We start from the raw sequence: 21,297 nt of genomic DNA on the forward strand, positions 1-21,297 counted from the left end.
AAATCATAAAAGTATCATCCGCCAGTGATTGGCCAATGAAGTGTTGTCCTGTAGGAAGCGACAATCCGGCCAACTGGGAAGAGGCGGCCATATGTGTTAACATGGAAAGAACTGGATGTGTCGCAAGGGCAAAGAATAAAGGGCTCAAAGGGCACCCCTGTCTGACAGAACGGGCAAGGGCAAATGGTTCAGTAACACCTCCGTTCAGCATGACTCGCGAAGACGCCGCAGCACTAATGGTGTAGATCAGACGAGACATCCGAGCACCAAAGCCCATAGCAGACATAAGGTCAGCAACGAAAGACCAGTCCAGATAGTCAAAAGCCTTTTCCAGGTCCAGTTGAATCAATACCACCTCCTGATTAGAATGGCGGGCATAATCAATGGCCAATTGGGCATTCAAAACATTATGTAGAATATTTCGGCCCTTAATGAAACCATACTGGAGAGGGTGCACAAGGGCAGGGAGATGCTTATGGAGCCGATTCGCCATTATTTTGGAAAATATTTTGTACATTGAACCCATCAAAGAAATGGGGCGCCACTGAGTCAACTTAGATGGCGAAGGAACTTTTGGAAGCAGTTTAATAAGTCCTTGTTTCCATGAGGGAGGCATGATTCCCGTTTCCCACACCTGTTGAAACAAAGCCTGTAATGGTTTCGCCAGTTGGGTAGCGAAAGCCTCAAAGAACTCATTGGTGAGACCATCCCAACCCGGACTTTTATCTTTGGGCAAGTGTAATAAGACATCCATAACCTCTGCTTCACCAATATCTGACTCCAGAGTAGCTTGCATGTCCTGCGGAAGCTGATTGTGGACCAGGTCATAAAAAACCGAACGGGCCTGAGTAATTTGGGCTGAAGGTGAGGAAGCGGAACCCAGAAGGTCACGGAAATAATTCCTGCACATATGCACAATAGTCTGTGGATCCAGGATAAAATGGCCTTGTGCATCCTCGAGTCTGGTCATATTCTCTCGAGCAGGAGAGGCATGGAGAGCTCGAAAGAACTTATGTGTCTGACATGCACTATCTTGCAAAGTCTCTGTCAGATGTTGCAATTTGGCCTGCTGATACGATTTTAGCTGGAATTCTTTAATAAGATCGGCCACCCGCATGGCCAGTGCAAGCAGAAATGCATCATCCGGAGTGTCCACCAGCAGGGAGCGAACCAAAACCAGCAGGTCCTCCGCTGCCCGTCGACGGCGCCGACAAAGAGAGGCATGATAGATCCCATATTACCGAGCAACCCGCTGCACATTAGAGAGCAATCTTTCAAATGACGCAGTGCCCTGAGAGGAAAAGTCCAAGGAGAATCTGTCAAGCAATTGTTGCATATAGCCCTGAAAAATTGTATGCTTTAAGTAGGACGAGTTGAAACGCAAAGGGAGTCTCTCCAGAAATTGCTTGAAAGGGGCAATGGGTTGTGCAAGCAACTCGAACTGCAGAGGGAAGTGGTCCGACAAGACATATTGCTGCAACACTTTTATTTCGAGCATCTCAGGCAGAAAATCATCATTCTGCATGATATATATACGGTCCAGCCGCGACCATGTTGTGGCATACTGGGCCGAATGGAAAGTAAAGCCTGGAGAAGACGGGTGTAGCCAAGACCAAAGATCTTGCTTAAGAACAGCAAGAGCCAACTCTTGCCACATACGACTTTCCGGTGCATCCATGACCGAGTGCTCCGATGTAGACTGAGAAGAATCAACACACATATTGAAATCCCCCATGAAGAAGCCCCATCTGCCAAGTGATAATGAAGTCTTCAAAGTCTGCCAAAGCTCCCGGCGAGAGAACGAATCATTCGGAGCATAGAGACCAAGTAACCATAGGATTTACCCTTCGAATAGGATTTCAATCACCAAGAAGCGACCATGAACATCATTTTTAATAAGAACAGGCTGATATTTGGCATGTACAATCATGAGCACACCCGAATAATGCATCGCCTGTGTTCCTGCATAGAACAAACGAAAGCCATGGCAATCCATAACTTTACCGGCGTCACCGTGACTCTTGTGCTCAACAGCGCACAGGACATCCCACTGATTCTCATACAATACTGTCCACATGGCATGTTGCTTGTGATGAGAACAAATCCCTCGCACATTCCACGTGGCCACTTTCATGTGTATACAAAACACAATCAGGTACGAGGCACAGCTTGCCTCGATTTGACTTTGTCGGCGAGAATGTCCAGAACTCCCTCATCCAAGAAATCCGCCAACACCGCAAAAGAGTTCTGAGGGCCGGATTTGGAAGAAGACGGCATATCTGCTTGCTTGGGGTTGGAACGTGGGTAACGACGATCCCACGGAGTAATGACGTTGCCCCTGGTATCAAAACCCAGCTGTGCAGGTGGGCCCTTTAGACGATCTGAATACATTTTCTTGGCTGGTTGATGACGGGGAGCTGAAGAAACCATAGCAGGGACAGAGCGCTCAGAAGACATCATCTCCTTCCTGCGCATGTATGTTCGCATGGAATCTTGTGAGGTAATAGGCACAGTACTCTCCATGCCAGAACCAATCCTGGTGCCTTTTTTGGCACGTACTTCAACCCAATCAGTGGCACGGGAATCCAGACCCGAAACCTGTTGTTTACCTTTGGCCAGAACTTGGGGCGGATGGATAGTATCCTGCGATGGAGCATCGCACACCATATCTTCCATGGGCGCAGCAACATGACCCGTATCTGAAACGTGTTGTTGCTCAGGGCATTCAGCCATAAAGTGTCCCAACTGTCCACAGGAAAAGCAATGGCCGGCAAAATTGCCCCATTTCAAACGAAAGTGTAGCGGATGCATGCCAGAGCAATTGAGGCGTAACCAAGCAGGCCGTTTCCTTGCAGTATCCCTTAACATGCACAAGCGGTTGCGATTCACAGCCCTGAGACTGGGAGGGACCAGAACCGTGCCCACAGCGGCCATAGCATCCTTCAATAGCGGCCAATAAACAGCCGGACAATTTTCCACTTCTACCCACACAGGGCATTCACGTTGCAGGAGGCGCTGGAAATCTGCCATCGGACGCCATGGAACCACATGAACCAACCGACGATCAAAAAACAACGGCAGTTTAGACAGGAGAGCAGCACGGTGCGTCTCGGTTTTCAAGAGGACCTTAAAAAAACCTCGGGATCCAACAAAAATCTCCTCAACACATTCCCCTTGTAGCAGACTCTGCAGCCATTGGCGAATACGGGAAAGCAGCGGGATTCGACCAGTGAAGAAGAGTATCACCGCGCGATCATAAAATACCGAAAAGGAGCGTAGGACAGTTTTTGGGTCGACGGTTGCTTCCAGAACATCGTCTGGAGAAGAGTCAGAGAAGGCTTCCTGATTATGTTGAACATATTCACCAAGCAGAGTGTTGGCAAATTCCAACAGATGCTCCCAGTCCATCTCCTGAGAGTCCACAGAATCCAAAGTAACCTGTGCATAGGAACGATCCGGAGTAACACCTATCTCTTCCGGTGCATGCTTGGTACGTTTACCCGCAGGCTGGATGTCAGGACCCGGGGGCAATTCTTCAGTGCACGGAACCATATCCTCCGGTTCCTCAGCGTCAGAGTCCGGGCCAAGTGCTGCCACCGTTTGGTCTATGAAATCCAAATCCAAACCAGCCATCGTGTATGACGAGCTGATCTCGAAGAAGGGCTGACCGACAGTGCAGAGCGGGACCGCTCACTCTCTCTCCCTTCTGCCTCTCTCTCTCTCTCTGTGTACAGAGCCGGGGACACGCTATCCCGGACGCTGCCTCTCTGACGATGATCAGGTTCAGGTTTTTACAGGAGCTGGGCGCCTCTGCACAAAAGGAGGAACGCACGCAGGCGGAGCCTCGAACGGCAGCACAGGCGAGGTAAACGGGGCGGCTGCAGACGTTTCAGCGGGACAGGCAGTAGACAGGGCGGTGACTGGCCGGAGCGGACAGCGTCTGACAGGCGATGACGGCTTTTAACAGGCGAGGGCGGATAGGTCTGGCGGGCTATGACGCCTGACAGGCGAGGGCTGATCTGGTAGCGAACAGGACGACGTGCAGGTCCCGCGGCGGGTCAGACAGGTCAGACGGGCGGTGCAGCAACGGGTCAGGTCGGGGCGAGAGGGCGCAGGCGAGACGGAGTGAGGGGGCGCAGGTAAGGGCGACGGCTGGGGGCGCGGGTCGCAGGTCGCGCAGGCAACGGCTGGGGGCGCGGGTCGCAGGTCGCGCAGGCAGCGACAACGGATCACGCACAAACGGGGCTTCGTCAGGGCTCCTGTCGAGAGGGCAAAACGGCGGCGCGTTAGGTCAGGACAGCGGCAGCACGACGCGCAGTCGACGAGCGTATCTCCATCGCGCCATTCTCTCTCTCTCTCTCTCTCTCTCTCTCTCTCTCTCTCTCTCTCTCTCTCTCTCTCTATATATATATATATATATATATATATATATATATATATATATATATATATATATATATATATACAGGAGCAGATTAGTTCTCTGATCTGTGCAGGGTTGCAGTCACGTGCTGCCAGGTTAGGGTTCCCTGACTCTGTCGCGGCCCAGCAAGATGCACAGGACAGGCACCCGCAGGCAGACGCCGTGCAGATGACTGATAGGGTAGCAAACGAGAGGTACCTGTTTCTGCAAACGAAAGGCATTCAGTCTTCAGGCATCGACGGGGCCACAAGGCGCTGCATGCTGACGCAAGGGAAACGATCACACGCGGCTCAGGCGGGCAGTCGTCAGGCGAGCAGGTTCAGGCGGGCACAGGCGAACAGGGGCGGAACAGGCGGGCAAGCTGGAGGCGTCGGCGGTACGCTCTGTCAGGACGTGCAGGTCCAGGCAACGGCAGGGGCAGGGCTAGGCTATCTGGCGATGTGGCGATGGGGCAGCCTAGCGCGTGGGCGACGGGACGCACAGGCGATAGGCGGTTAGGCGACGGGGCGCTCAGTCCTGCAGACGACGTGGCGACGGGACACCCAAGCGAGCAGACGACGACAACGTGGGCGACGGGACGCACAGGCGGCAAGCGGCTAGGCAATAGGCACCGGACGACCTCCGCTCAGATCCAACGAAGAGCTCCCCATCATCGTGCTCCATTTCTCTCTTCTCTCTCTCCACTCCAGCTCACACACTCTCTCTCTCTCTCTCTCTCTCTCTCTCTCTCTCTCTCTCTCTCTCTCTCTCTCTCTCTCTCTCTCTCTCTCTCTCTCTCTCTCTCTCTCTGATACATCAGCTCAGATACGCAGACAGAGTATTTTCATGGCAGCAGGAGGGAGTATTGAGGTCACTGGATCATATGTATATTTGGGAGTCACCTTTACAGCAGCTTCAGGGACTTTCTCGATGACACAGGCAGCTCGTGACCGCCTCACTAGAGGATACTCAGCATTGGCTCTTATGGAGCAACAGTGTCATCAGGCACATTTCCAGGAGCCCTGCACCAAGGGGTGGCTCTTTGATACTCTAGTCACTCCACAGCACTGATGTATGGAGCAGCTATATGGGGGCCAGGCCTTGCCGATTATGTATGGACATTGATGGAGAGACCTCAGGTGATCATGATATCTAGATTGATTCGCAGCAAAGCCTCAGTCCCACATGACATTGTGCGAGCAGAGCTTGCCACACCACCCATGCTAGTCGAGGCATTATTTCAAACAGTTTGCTTCCTACACAGATTTTAGGATATGGACAGAGATCGCATTGCATATAGAGCATATATGGCATCTCAGGAGATGGCTCGAGTAGGGGATACCACATCATGGTATGCACAGACTAGAGCTTGGTTTGACAGACATGGGCTGGACATTGATAGACTCTCACCTCTTCTATATGATACTTAGGCTCCCACTTACACCCTCTCTCTCTCTGAGAGGAACAGAGTCATCAGACAGGAGATATGGCATATTTATATACAGAGGACATGGGTCAGCCATGCACAGCCACTGCCATTGAAGATGGAACATTATTATACACAGTTTTTTAGCATATCAAAGCACGGATTCATAGAGATTCCGAGATATATGCAGATCTATATGCCACATCGATTGAGAGTTCTTATTGGACAGCTCAGGGTATCATCACATCAGCTTATGATTGAGAGTGGCAGAGCCAGTGGAATCCCACGGGAGGAGAGGATATGCCCCCTTTGCAGATCAGAGGTGGAGAGTGAGAAGCATTTTGTTCTCAGATGCCCGACATACTCAGAGTTGAGATCTAGATACACATTGAGCAGCTCACTTCAGGGATGTATGACTGATATGGATCAGAGATCATTTGGCCGTTTTCTGGGAGAGGCATGGCGCATCAGAGAGCAGAGCACACAGCAGGTCCCAGTCAGAGAGGGGCCTACCCAGACGACTATTACACAGTTCTTTCAGACTGACTGATTGAGAGCTACTGTACCAGCCTCCAGCCAGCAGACCTCCGGGCTCACACTACAGCAAGCTGAGGACCAACGTACCCGACGCCGCACGAGGATCCGTGGGTTTTGGACCCCACAGCCACACCGACAGGAGATCCGGAGGATTCTTAATCTACATCGACAGCAGACTGAGATCCGACGACACTCGACACATTGGATCTCAGATCTCCAGTTTGCTCTTTCTCCACCGCCGATGTACCACATCCTGCATCCAGGAGGGATCACCTGCTATTAGCGACTTCGACGACTGCTACTACATCCCAGGATAGTATATCTCCCTGCATCTGTTATATATACACATCGCACCACTTTATCACAGCCGACAGTTGTTCCCCTATCACAGCTGACATTTGTTCCCCTTTTGTAGCCATTATCTGGAGTACCAGAGCTACATACGCACATACACATACATGACACTTATCACACTCACAGCACCGTATTTTCAGTTTCCAGTTTTTAGCTTTTCATTCAACACTTTTATTTTGGATAGCTGGACCTCATCAGTTGTATCACAGTTTGTCTCATAGGCCAGTTTTAGTCTTTAGAAGACGTTAATATAACTTTCTTTCTTTCTTTCTTTCTCTCTCTCTCTCCCTCCCTCCCTTCGTAAAAGGTAATTGTATTAATTATGAAAAAAAGGTACAAGTTTACATGATTATAAGATACACGATGGCTCTAAGCCATCATGTGTAAACTCTCTCTCTCTAAAGTAGTAAATGACAAAAGAGTTACAAAAAGTCATGGCAAACACGCAGAGGAAATTGCCATATGCCAGGGAAGTAAGTCCTCCCGAGGGACCCGAGGGAGTAAGTCAGAGTGCCGAATGAGATCTATTTACCAATGCAAAAGGCCTTTGAGCCTAGCAATATGTCCTTGAACATTATAGGCTGAATCAAAAAGAAAAGCATTCCGAATGGTCCAATTGTGCCAACAGTGTTAAACAAGATCTTCATATGCAACTGAGCCGGTGTGGGGTATTTGGGTCGCGCAAAAACGCAGTCAAAAGGGCTTAACAAGAAGCCACCCACTGCTTGCCAAACTGCCAACAAGAGTGACCATATTTTCTTAGCAAGAGGGCAAGAAATAAATCAATGGCGGGCCAATTCCATGCTGGTGGTGCAAAAGAAGCAATTGCCGTTGGAGATTCGACGCTTGGAAAGGGCCGAAGCAAGAGGAAGATCACCAATCATCACCCTCCAAGGAAAGACCTTGCATTTAAAAGGTGTCTTGTTCAACCAACCCTCCATCACAATTATCTTCCACCATGACTAAGATTTACGCAAACCCCATACAGTATTAGCTTTAGCAAGCAGCCATTGATGATCTTTAATCAGAAGACGATACACCTGGTTAGCTGAGGCCTTTTCCTAATTCAGCTGGCCTGCAAGGTCTCAGTCCTGCCAAGGACGATCCAAAGCAAGGGCAGGAAAGGGTTGTCCACTTTGGAGCACCATCAAAAGCTGACCCCATAAATCACGGTATCCACGAGGGATCCTGAAAAGCCTCCTGACTGTACGAAACAATATCAACACATTGCGGCTGGCAAGGGTGGCATCTGCCAACTGAAGTCAAGCCCAAACGTGCCATGCGGTTAAATTTTGGTCTGAGCTCATGTTTACCTTCCCAAGAAAGTAATCGCAAGACTGCCAACAGTTCCAGTTGGAAAGAGCTAGTAGCTAAGCGGTCCTCCGTTGGATGCCACTGAGCCTTCTGGAGAACCAATTTTCAGGAACATACCAAATGAGAAAGCAAGGATGATGATGAACTAGAAAACCGCAAGTCTGCATTAAGAACATGCCACCAGGAGCTCCGAATCTAGGTATTACCATGCACAATTCCGTGATCCTCAAGAAAATAACGAGCTATAAAGACCCACGGGTGATGATCCAAGCACATGGCACGAAAAAGAGACCAACGGAGTGCCAACATATGAGTTTTGGCATCCAAAATAGCCCCACCACCCATGCGTTTGGGGATACATCCATGCGACCAAGAAATCCATAAAATGCCTACATGGAAGGAGTTCTTCTTCCATAACATGAAACGAATGTACTGAGTCAGAGGATTCAATGTAGTAGTAGTCCAAGGCAGCAGTGGCAAGAAATATGTGAGCATTGGCAACATAATTGTCAGAGCCACTTTGAAGCGAACATGGAAGGGCCAGGCCTGCGACTTCCAATACAGAAACTTAGCTGCGAGTTTCTGTGAAATCCACTGAAGTAGTTGCTTCGGCCGAACATCAACACCCAACGGGTACCCAAGGTGCCTCACAATGGAACCACGGGAAACAACCATTCCCTGCCAGTCCAATGACTGTAAATCTGACTCCGTGCAACTAAGAATGGCTGATTTCAAAGCATTGATATGAAGACCAGAAGCATGACCAAAAAGAGTCCAAACATCCAATGCTTTGCGAAGATTATCCTTGTCCGCACGCAAAATCATAAAGCTATCATCAGCCAAGGATTGACTAATGAAGTGCTGACCAAAAGGAAGAGAGAATCTTGCCAACTGAGTAGAAGCTGCCATATGAGATAACATCGAAAGAATCGAATGAGTCGCAAGAGCAAAAAAGAGAGGACTCAAAGGCCAACCTTGTCTCTCAGAGCGTGCAAGGACAAATGGCTCGGTAACACCACCATTCAACATAACTCGCGAAGAAGCCTCAACACTAATGGTGTAGATCAAACAAGACATCTGAGTACCAAAGCCCATAGTAGACATAAGTTCTGCAAACGAAAGACCAGTCTAGATAATCAAAAGCCTTTTCCAGGTCCAATTGAATCAATACCACCTCCTGATTAGAGTGTCTTGCATAGTCAATAGCCATTTGCACATTTAAGACATTATGCAAAATGTTTCGGCCCTTAATGAAACCATATTAAAGAGGATGCACAATGGCAGGAAGATGCTTATGGAGCCGATTCACCATTACTTTGGAAAAGATTTAATACATAGAACCCATCAAAGAATTTGGTCGCCAATGTTTCAGCATAGACAGTGACGGAACTTTTGGAAGCAGTTTGATAAGTCCTTTCCATGAGGAAGGCATGAACCCCATTTCCCAAACCTGCTGAAACATAGCCGTCAATGGTTTCACTAGTTGGGTAGCAAAAGCCTCAAAAAATTCATTGGTGAGACCATCCCAACCAGGACTTTTATCCTTGGGCAAGTGTAACAAAACATCCATAACCTCCGCCTCACGAATATCTGTCTCCAAAGTAGTTTGCATGTCATGTGAAACGTGATTGCGGACCAAATCATAGAAAACTGAGCCGGCATGAGTAATTTGGTCCGAAGGTGAAGGAGTAGAACCAAGAAGGTCTAGAAAATAATTCCTGCATATATTCACAATAGTCTGAGGATCAATGACCATTTGACCTTCTACATCCTGGAGTCTAGTCATATATTCTCTCTCTCTCTCTCTCTCTCTCTCTCTCTCTCTCTCTCTCTCTCTCTCTCTCTCTCTCTCTCTCTCTCTCTCTCAACTTACAGATCATGTTGGGGCACCTCTTTGGCCCATATTAAATGTGCAAATGAAGGGTGCACACTATGTTCACACATACTATTTTTATCTCAAAAAGGAAAGACGTATGTGTCCTATCTGTAGAAAGTGTCTACAGGAAGGTCAAGCTCAATCTTTCCTTCATTCTTACTGAGCACTCAAGCCACATGAGCATATATTAATCCCAACACCAACATTTTAAAGACAAAAACTTCATAAGTATGTTTATGTAAATTGTCAAAACTCTTAAAAGATTTCTATTCAACTAAATCTTTAGATAACTTTTTACTGAAAGGCTGGTCTAAATATTTGTTGGTGGGTTTTCTATAGCTTCTTGAATGGTCCTAAATCTAATTTGGAGACATTTTCCCAATATAAAAAACTATGCTCAGACGTGTTGTGTTTAGCACAAAAACACTGAAATTCACAAAACAACTTCCAAGCCCCGTCTTTAGCTTGGAGATTGGCAACCTTGCCTATCTCCCACGCTAAGTACAAATAATGAAAATTTGTCACATCCATGTAAACTCAGTCAGTTCATAATGTGCCTTGTCATTTACACACACATTAACATTAATGTTGAAGATTAGTACTTTTTGGTCAGTGAAGACAATTAGCCCAAACCAAGCATGTATTGGATTTTGAACCAACATGAGTCATGAGCTTAAGAGCTTGCTACGGAGGATGATAACTCAAGGTGCTTATGATGTGTGTATGTGTATACATGTGCACATGTGGGGAAGAGAATGTGTGTGTAGAGAGAGAGAGAGAGAGAGAGAGAGAGATAAACATCAGCTCAGACCAAGATTTAACCGCATGGCCCGTTTGGGTGTGACTTCGATTGCGGATGCTACCCTTGCCACTCGCAATGTCCTTGCATCATTTCGGACTGCTAGGAGACTTTTCAGGATCCCGCGCGGATACCGTGATTTGTGGGGGAAGCTTTCCTCGGAACTTCAGGGCAGGCAACCCTTTCCTGCCCTGGCTATGGATCGCCCTTGGCAGGACTGGGACCTTGCAGGCCGGTTGAGTCTGGAAAATGCCTCTACTAATCAGGTATATCATCTTCTCATTAAAGATCACCAATGGTTGGGCGTGAAAGTTAATGCTGTTTGGGGCCTGCGGAAATCACTGTCATGGTGGCAGGCAACGCTGATGGAGGGATGGCAGAACAAGACACCTTTCAAATGCAAGGTCTTTCTGTGGCGGGTAATGATTGGTGGTCTTCCTCTTGCCTCGGCCCTTTCCAAGCGTCGAATCTCGAATGGCACTTGCTTCTTCTGCACCACTTCGGCGGAATCGGCCCGACATCGTTTTCTTTCTTGCCCGCTCGCCAAGAATATCTGGTCACTCTTGTCACGAATCTGGCACGCGGTGGTGGGGTCTTCACTGACTCCCTTCGATTGGATTTTTGTGCGCCCGAAGTATCCCACACCACCACCGTTACATATGAAGATCTTATTCCATTTTTTCAGATACTGGGGATGCTGGCACATTTGGACCACCCGAAATGCTTTTCTCTTTGATTCGGCTTCTAATGTACCGCGACATATTGCAAGGCTTAAAGGGCTCTTGCATTGGCAGCTAGATCTCATCAGGCACTCTGACTTGCTCCCTCGGGAGGATTTGTATTCCTGGCATTTGGCAATTGCCTCTGGGTCCTTGCCATGATTGGTGTAACTTTTTAGTACCCTAGTCCGGGGATTTCCCGCACGTTGGCCTATGGCCCTCGTGCCTCTTGTACTCGTGTAATCATGTAATCTTGTACTTTCTTCGTAATTAATACAATTACCTTTTACGAAAAAAAAGAGAGAGAGAGATGAAAACGATTATGAAAAAAAAAAAAAATAGAGATGCAAACGAGTTCAATCCATCATATTTCATATCAGAGAGATGCCTCTCATATAGGCATATATATATTGTCAACTCACATCATCGGTGACCTCATATGTCACATTTTTCAATTGCATTAGTAGTGAGGTCACAGTCACATGAATCCAAGTCATACTTCACACACATACATGCACATCTCCCCTCATGCACCAAATAGGGGAGGATTCATATGAGCCACTTGATGATACTTTTATTCCAAAAGCGCAATGCTTGAACTACTAGATGAGATGCCTTATGAAGTAACCCAAAATCAAATTTTATGTGTTTCCATTATAAGCAAGTACACATTCACTAGCACTCATAATCCTCCACCCTACGTTTGAACATAGCAATATTGAATGGCATTCAAGAGCAAAAAGGCCAATAATAATCACCTAAAATCTCCATATGATCAAAGCCCAGGGATGTTACACCACAAACCACTGGTCTTCGTATCTGCACATACAACTCGCCACAAAAGAAACCAGAACTCAGAAAATTATTGCAGCACAGTCAATTTGTGCTATTCCACCACACACACACGAGCAGAGGCACACTTGACCCAAACACCGTCTGCCTTGGACCATATTATGATCTTCAACATGTGTAAATAAAGAGAACTCTTTTGAACTTCCAATATCTAAATAATCTTGCCTGTCTTTATACAAACAAGAACCAGTTGACAGCAAAAACTTAAGAAACACTTAAAATAACTCTTGTATTTAGCACAAAAAATGTTTGCAAGAAGCTGCGAGAGTCACAGTATAGCAGTTGAATAATACTTACATACACACATGCTGCATGCACAGGGATCCTGCTGCAGCTGCATAGATTTAAGTTACTGCATTCAAGGAGGCTGGCCACTGGGCTCCTTGATACTGACTAAGTACACACACTTCTGTACACTGCAAAGTGTACAACTAGGGAAACGGTTTTAAAAACTATGAACAAGCATGAAAATATGAGCTGACAACTGCAAATATAAAGCAGCTGGAATATCCTGCAATGAGCCTCTGTTGTGTCTGAGAACCATTTCTGCTGGGCCAGCAGATATTATCTAAGCACGCTTGGATAATATCTTCCTCATTTCCTAAGTATGCCAAATCTCTAGCATGGTAAAGATGTGCATACTTTTGGATTATTTGGACAGCTTGAAGTTGTCTGATACCTTTATTTTTATTGCTATTCTTTCCAGCAATTCATTTAGGATTGCTCTCAGCTGGACAACATCGACAGATGATAGTTGGTTGGGAAAAATGGATGAATCATAATTGGATGTGTATTCCCACTATTTCTTATGTTCTAGTTTTTCCCAAAATAAGACTCCTTTTAGCAATTAAAGTAATCATTGTACAATATAAATAATAAACGGGACAAATAACACCATAAGCTGCTCAGTCTAAACAAATCCCACACAATGTCCACCATTGGCATGATCTATGTCCATACAGCAAGGATGTTCAAAGCAATAAGATAACTCCACTCTAGGCTAACAAAATCACACACTATGTTCACCATTGGCATGATAAACATTTTTTGATTTTATCCTTTTCTTGACAATCTATCTACAAGCATGAGGTTGGGCTTTTGTGTGTGGGGGAGCCAAGGTTTGGGGCCAGTCTAATGTTGGTATCTCTAAGCAAGAGCATTCTAGCTTCCAATGTTCTTGGCAGTCTGATTTCTGCTGTTCTGAACTATTGGGTGCCAGTATATGTTTTACTTTCCATTAAATCATTGAAGTCTGGTTTCAATGTGGATCCATACTTTTTCCATGCATAATGACAAAGTTATAACAATATGCCAAAGGCAGGTGAACAAGCAGATTAGAAAGAAAGTATCAAGATGTGGGGTATATGTGAGTGAAGGAATTAATAGGTGGGGTATGACATAAGGGCCTTTCCTTAAAAACCTGAAGATGTCACGAAGTATCAAAGACTACCAACTTGGGGCTAGGGTTAATCTACCATTGCTTGTCCCAGCAAGCTGCAATCCACAAACACATATAACGAAAACATTATGCATACATAGGACTTAGATCACAAGACGTTTGGGTGAAAAGTGACCACGAGTGCTATTAAAAAGTGACCAGTATCAACTTTTTCAGGTTTTCAGATTGCTCCTAGCATGAGTTAATTGAGAAGCACAAGTGCATGCATACGCCAAAAAACCATTTTAACCTTTGTAAGCCATGTTCACAGAGTGCTTACTATATTTGTTGGATCCAAACGTCCGCCAAGCCCAACCTCCAAAATTGCCACATCAATCTACATAGCATAAACTGTCAAAAGAGCTCAAAAACATGTGCTTACAAGCGCTAATAGCAAAAATCAGCTTCAGTGGAAACACTCACATTCTCCATGGTAAACATTTTCAGAGCCAGAAGTGTAAGGAAAGGAAAAAACCCTGGCATTGGAAGATCTGCAGCTGCTGCACTCTGCAGTTTTCAAAATCACACAAATTTGATGAAACAAGATGCCAAAGAAAGCATACATATGTGTTAGCATTCTGAAGTTAGCAAATTCAATACTAAACACTGAAAGGTTATGGGTAAAGACTTACAAAGCACCCACACTTTTATATCTGCATCCAAACTGTGTTATAGCATGTGCCCATTATATACAGATCTGAGCTCAGATGTCTGCATAGGGAGACAGAAATGGACTTGCAACCAACCAGTACTCATCATCCATACTCTTTTCTAGCACTATTTACTGCTGCTTTCTTTCTCCCTCCTTCAAAAGCTTGCACAGTGAGCTGCTTCTTGCAAGAATACATAAGCCACTCTGACATGAATAGCATACAGTACTTACCTCCTCAGTGCATGCCAAAGAATCATTTTAACAATCAAATCCCACAGATGTAAACCATAGTGTTTGCTGACCAATCTGCATCCTAAAAGTTTCAACATGCTGCAGCTTTATTTCAGGGGTCTAGATAGATCTCTAAGCTCCACTACTTGTGTAGCGCAATGTACATTATCAACATAGATGTTACATAATGCATTGATTTATTGCTTTTGAGAGCCTTTTGCACTCACTGTTTCTTACTTGCATGGGCTTTATAACTAGCATATTTCTTCGTGCTGGAGTCGCTTTGAGGAAATGACTTCCCTGCCTTTGTTGTCCACCTGCTTGTTTCTCTTATTTACACAGGCTAAGAAGAAATATATTCTATTCCCAAAAGATCTATTCACAAGAAAGAGGAACAACATTGTAAGATGGCAGATGTAGAACTTGGAGAAACTACAATGAAACACAGTCGAGACAGGTTCTCCAGCACTGGTCATAGAAACTCCAACCAGGATTTTCTCCCTTTAAGGCGCCTAGATTGTCACTCACATGAAATGAGAAAACTAGTATGTGTTCTTTGAAGACAGGAAGCAAAGAAAACAGAAGTGCACGCCTTTAAAGAGATGGGTCATCAAAGCTTTCAATGAACATCAATCTTCTTCAGCCAAAGCTTTTCACAAGCATGGCAATTCCTCACTTTGCCTTCACTGCATCTGAAACAGTTCAACTGCAACATGTGGTGGCACAAGGGGGTGGAACTGAGCCACAATCCTGGCAGAAAGAGTGCTCTCTAGCAGACAAATTTTGATTTATTGCTTTGTTGTCCTGCCCAGTACATCACCTGTACAGGCTCTTTGTTGCCTTCAATCACTAACGGTCATCCATAACTCCATTGTCAAGAAGTAGGAAAGGTTTGCTTTTTTTAAGCAGGGATAGGTCTGGTCAACCAGCAGGACTCGCTGTTGCTGCCATATGGCACATTCTTTGAGGCTGGTTTGACTGCCTGACCCAGCCTACCACTACCCACATTGCCACCCATTGCTCCCACTATGCAGTTTAAAGAGATCTCCAAAAGGAAATACAAATGCAAAATTCCGAGGGAAAAACACAAATGTCACATCATCAATGGGAAAGAGGAGAGAGGGAGGGAGGGAGGGAGGGAGACAAGAAATAATTATAAACAAGAAAGATTTGCATTGATGAATGTGGCTACAATAAAGTCTAAAGACAGTGCATGACAATCTTTAGACATGGCAATCATTTCTGCCAAGGTTCTTGGATGCTTAAAAGGTTAAGTGGCTTAGTAAATAAAGATTGCATTAAAAAGGGTTTTACGGGAAAACATTTGGGCTCCATTGCTTGAGGCCAAATGCCGAGCTGAAACATCCTGGCCTAAAAGACACCCATGGGGCACATGGCAGTCATTTTGGCAAAAAGGAAGCATGCAGATCTGGGAAACAGATTTCAACATGTGAAGGAGACATTTCAGTGTTTCAGATGCCTACAGGAAATTTCAGGGCTCTTCCCTACTTCTCTGAGCACACCCAACATGGCAACATTTAACAGGCAGAAGAGGGCCTTGGAATGCCGGAAGACCAACCCCTAATGGTCAGGGATGGAATATGCATTCCACCAGACTAGAACTTTCCATGTCAGCCGTGCCACAAGATTCCACGATTAGAACATTCCAAGCCTCCCATTCCATGTTGAGAACAGCCATTCCATCGCAGGGTAAGTGTCGCTGGTTTTCTTTTACGCCATCTTATCCTGCCTAGTTGACCCAACATGACACAAACTGCGCCTTTCACCCACCGATCACATGCCCCGGCTCCTGTTTGCACCTTCTGCACACACACACACACACACACACACTCTCTCTCTTTTTTTCGTAAAAGGTAATTATATTAATTACGAAAAAAATACAAGATTACTGGATTACAAGATACATGATGACACAAAGCCATCATGTGAAGAGGTTTTCTCTTTCTCTCTCTCTCTGTTCTTCTGCTTACAAGATACACGAGGGCCCTAGGCCAACGTGTGGGGAAGCCCCGTAGTAATGTACTGAAAAGGTTACACCAATCATGGCAACGACCCAGAGGCAATTGCCATATGCCACGGATGCAAATCCTCCCGAGGGAGCAAGTCGGAGTGTCGGATGATATCTAACTGCCAATGCAAGAGCCCTTTAAGCCTGGCAATATGTCGGGGTACATTAGAGGCCGAATCAAAGAGAAAAGCATTGCGCGTGGTCCAAATGTGCCAGCATCCCCAATATCTGAAAAAGTGAAATAAGATCTTCTCATGCAACTGTGGCGGTGCGGGATACTTCGGGCGCACAAAAACCCAGTCAAAAGGAGATAGCGAGGATCCCACGACCGCGCGCCAAATGTGCGACAAGAGCGACCAGATATTCTTGGCGAGCGGGCAAGAGAGAAAACGATGTCGGGCTGATTCCGCCGGTGTGGTACAGAAGAAACAATTGCCATTCGAGATGCGACGCTTGGCAAGGGCCGAGGCCAGAGGAAGACCACCAATCATCACCCGCCAAAGAAAAACCTTGCATTTGAAAGGTGTATTATTTAGCCAGCCCTCCATCAGCGTTTTCTGCCACCATGACAGCGATTTCCGCAGGTCCCAAACAGTGTTAGCTTTCTCTCCCAGCCATTGGTGATCTTGCACAAGAAGATGATACACCTGATTAGTAGAGGCCTTTTCCAGACTCAGGCGGCTTGCAAGGTCCCAATCCTGCCAAGGGCGGTCCACAGTCAAGGCAGGAAAGGGTTGCCGACCCTGAAGTTCCGACGAAAGCTGCTCCCATAAATCACGGTATCCACGCGGGATCTTGAAGAGTCGCCGAGCAGTCCGAAAAGATACGAGGACATTGCGAGTGGCAAGGGTAGCATCTGCCACCGACGTCACACCTAAACGGGCCATGCGATTAAATCTTGGTCTGAGTTGATGTTTATCTTCCCATGAAAGGAGTCTCGATACTGCCAACAATTCCAGCTGAAAGGAGTTAGTCTGCAAGCGGTCCCCTGCTGGGTGCCAACGGGCCTTTTGGAGCACAACTTTCCAAGAGCCGACCAAGTGCAGTAACAAAGAGGAAGAGGGGCTGGAAACACGAGAGTCCGCATTAAGGACATGCCACCAGGAGGCCCGAAGCCGTGTGTTACCATGGCGGAGCCCGCTGTCCTCAAGAAAATAGCGGGCTATGATGGTCCATGGGTGATGGCCCACACACATGGCACGAAAAAGGGACCAGCGGAGAGCTAACATATGAGTGTGTGCATCCAAAATAGCTCCTCCACCCATGCGCTTAGGGGTACATGCGTGTGACCATGAAATCCAGGAGATGCCGGCCTGCAGTGAATCCTTCTTCCACAACATGAAACGGATGGGATGAGTGAGGGCCTTCAAAGTAGTAGGCGTCCATGGCAACAAAGGCAAGAAATATGTAAGCATCGGAAGCATGATTGTCTGGGCCACTTTGAGGCGGACATGGAATGGCCACGCTTGCGACTTCCAATACATAAACTTCGCCGCCAGTTTTTGTGAAATCCACTCCAGCAGGTCTTTTGGCCGTACATCCACCCCCAATGGATATCCAAGATGCCTGACAATGGAGCCACGGGAAACCACCTGGCCTTGCCAGCCTAAGGACTGCAGATCAGGCTCCGTACAACTGAGAATGGCTGACTTAAGGGTATTGATGCGAAGCCCAGAGGCCTGACCAAAGAGTGTCCAAACATCTAATGCCCTTCGAATGTTGTCCCTGTCCGCCTGCAAGATCATAAAGGTATCGTCAGCCAAAGATTGGCTAACGAAGTGCTGACCCAACGGAAGAGACAGCCCGGCCAGCTGAGCAGATGCTGCCATGGAGGATAACATTGAAAGGACCGGGTGAGTCGCCGGGGCAAAAAAGAGCGGGCTCAAAGGACAACCCTGTCTGACCGAGCGCGCAAGGACAAATGGCTCTGTAACTCCACCATTAAGCATAACTCTGGAGGAAGCCTCAGCACTAATGGTGTAGATCAGTCGGGACATGCGGGTACCAAAGCCCATAGCCGACATGAGGTCTGCAATGAACGACCAGTCCACATAATCAAACGCCTTTTCCAAGTCCAATTGGATCAATACCACTTGCTGACCGGAGTGCCGCGCATAGTCAATCGCCATTTGCACATTTAAGATATTATGCAGAATGTTGCGGCCCTTAATGAAGCCATATTGGAGAGGATGCACAATAGCTGGAAGGTGCATATGAAGCCGATTCGCCAGCACTTTGGAGTAGATTTTATACATGGAGCCCATCAAAGAGATTGGTCTCCAGTGTTGCAACTTTGACGGCGAAGGGACCTTTGGAATTAGTTTGATAAGGCCTTCTTTCCATGAGGAGGGCATGACCCCCGTTTCCCACACCTGCTGAAACATGGCCACCAATGGCTTCACCAACTGCGTGGCCGAGGTCTGAAAGAATTCATTAGTGAGGCCATCCCAGCCAGGACTTTTATCATTCAACAAGTGCAACAAAACGTCCATAACCTCTTCCTCGCAAATATTCGTCTCCAAAGCGGCTTGCATATCAAGTGGAACCTGCTGGCGGACCAGTTGATAGAAGACCGAACGGGCATGCGTAACCTGGCTAGAAGGCGAGGAAGAGGAACCAAGGAGTTCCATAAAATAGTTTCTGCACATAGTGACAATGGTCTGCGGATCCGTGACCATGCGACTTCCGAATCCTGGAGTCTGGTCATATTTTCGCGAGCTGGAGACGCATGCAAGGCGCGAAAGAACTTATGAGACTCGCAGGCGCTGTCTTGCATTGTGTCCGTCAAGTTGTGCAGCTTGGCCTGTTGATAGGATTTCAACTGAAACACTTGAATAAGATGGGCCAACCGCCTCTCCAGAGACAGCAGAAAATCATCATCAGGGGAATCCAGAAGCAAGGAACGGACCAACGCCAGTAGGTCTTCTGCTGCATGTCGACGCCGGCGACAAAGCGAGGCATGATGGATCCCATACTGGCGAGCAACTCGCTGCACATTGGAAAGCAGTCGTGCAAATGAAGGCAAGCCCTCCGAGGCGAAGTCTAATAAGAACCTCTCAATCAGCTGCTGCATATAGCCCTGGAAAATTGAATGCTTCAAATAAGAGGAGTTGAAACGTAAAGGAAGCCTATCCAGGAATTGCACAAAAGGTGCAATCGAGTGTGCTCGCATCTCAAGCTGAAGGGGGAAATGGTCCGACAACGCATATTGGCGCAAGACCTTCATCTCCAGCACCTCGGGAAGAAAATCATCGCCCTGCATGATATACATTCTGTCTAGTCGCGACCAGGTAGTTGCATATTGTGCGGAATGAAAAGTAAACCCTGAAAAAGAAGGGTGAAGCCACGACCAAAGATCTTGCTTGAGCACGTGCAAAGCAAAGGAATTCCACACCCGGCTTTCCGGCGTATCCATTACCGAATGCCCTGAAGTGGACTGTGAAGAGTCAACACACATATTGAAATCGCCCATCAAGAACCCCCTTCGGCCGAGTGACATGGAGCCTTGCAAAGTGGACCAAAGATCGCGTCGGGATGCGGGATCATTCGGAGCATAAAGGCCCAACAGCCATAAAATCTCTCCTTCAAATAAGACTTCGATCACCAGAAACCGGCCCTGCACATCATTTTTAACAAGGACAGGCTGATATTTCTCATGGACAATCATCAGCACGCCCGAATAGTGCGAAGCATGCGTCCCTCCATAAAACAGACGAAATCCATGACAATCCATCACTTTTCCTGCTTCACCGTGACTTTTGTGCTCAACTGCACACAATACATCCCACTGGTTCTCGTGCAAGACGGTCCACATGGCATGTTGCTTATGGCGAGAGCAAATGCCTCGCACATTCCACGTGGCTATCTTCATGTATTCTCAAAGAAGGAAGTCAGGAACGAGGCACCTGTTGCCTTGATTTCACCTTTTCCGCGAGAGCATCCAGGACACCCTCATCCAGAAAATCAGCCAATACTGCGAAAGAATTCTGGCGACCTGCTTTGGAGGTAGAAGGGAAATCCACTACCTTGGGAGAGGGGCGGGGATAACGCCGATCCCAGGGTGTAATAACATTTCCTTTGGCATCGAACGCCAGCTTGGCAGGTGGGCCTCTGGGGCCGTCGGTATAGGCTCTCCTTGGAGACTGATTGCGGGGGCCCGACGGGGCCGTAGGACGCGCAGCCTGCTGTGAAGTGGCCATGTCTTTCCGGCGCGTATACGTGCGCACGGAATCCTGGAAAGCGGGAGGCCCAGGATCCGGCAGGCCTGCATCCAACTTTTTACCTTTTTTAGGACGTGCCTCAATCCAGTCAGTGCGACCGGAATCCACACTCAGGACCTGTTGTTTGCCTTTATCCATGACATGAGGAGACTGAAGGGCTTCCTGGGGCGTGGCATCAAGCACCATGTCGTCCTTGGGCAGCGCAACCTGCGCATCCTCCGAAGACGTCTGCTTTTCAGGACATTCGGCCATGAAATGCCCCAGTTTTCCACATGAAAAGCAGTGGCCCGCAAAGTTGCCCCATTTTAAGCGAAAATACAAAGGATGCATGCCCGAGCAATTGAGGCGAAGCCACGCGGGCCTTTTCCTGGCCGTGTCCCAGAGCATGCATAAACGGTTGCGGTTCATCGCCCTGAGGCTTGCGGGAACCAGCACTGTTCCCACAACC

The 21,297-nt window shown here is 47.2% G+C and overlaps 1 protein-coding gene across 2 annotated transcripts in view; it reads right to left on the reverse strand.

Annotated features, from left to right (window-relative positions):
- The window catches only part of LOC148038445 (folylpolyglutamate synthase-like), a 157,983-nt gene that overhangs the window by 49,570 nt on the left and 87,116 nt on the right, over nucleotides 1-21,297 (reverse strand). For both annotated transcript variants that reach the window (XM_087672168.1, XM_087672161.1), the window contains exons 5-7: nucleotides 14,141-14,224; nucleotides 13,998-14,054; nucleotides 12,186-12,246 (exon numbers count right to left, since the gene is read on the reverse strand). In XM_087672168.1, the coding sequence (XP_087528294.1) occupies nucleotides 12,186-12,246; nucleotides 13,998-14,054; nucleotides 14,141-14,224 (202 nt within the window). The remainder of the gene's footprint in view (nucleotides 1-12,185; nucleotides 12,247-13,997; nucleotides 14,055-14,140; nucleotides 14,225-21,297) is intronic.

This window comes from Lygodium microphyllum, chromosome 3 (genome assembly GCF_053477565.2).
Source record: "Lygodium microphyllum isolate KBCC chromosome 3, Lygodium_microphyllum_v1.1.10, whole genome shotgun sequence".
Lineage (NCBI taxonomy): Eukaryota > Viridiplantae > Streptophyta > Polypodiopsida > Schizaeales > Lygodiaceae > Lygodium > Lygodium microphyllum.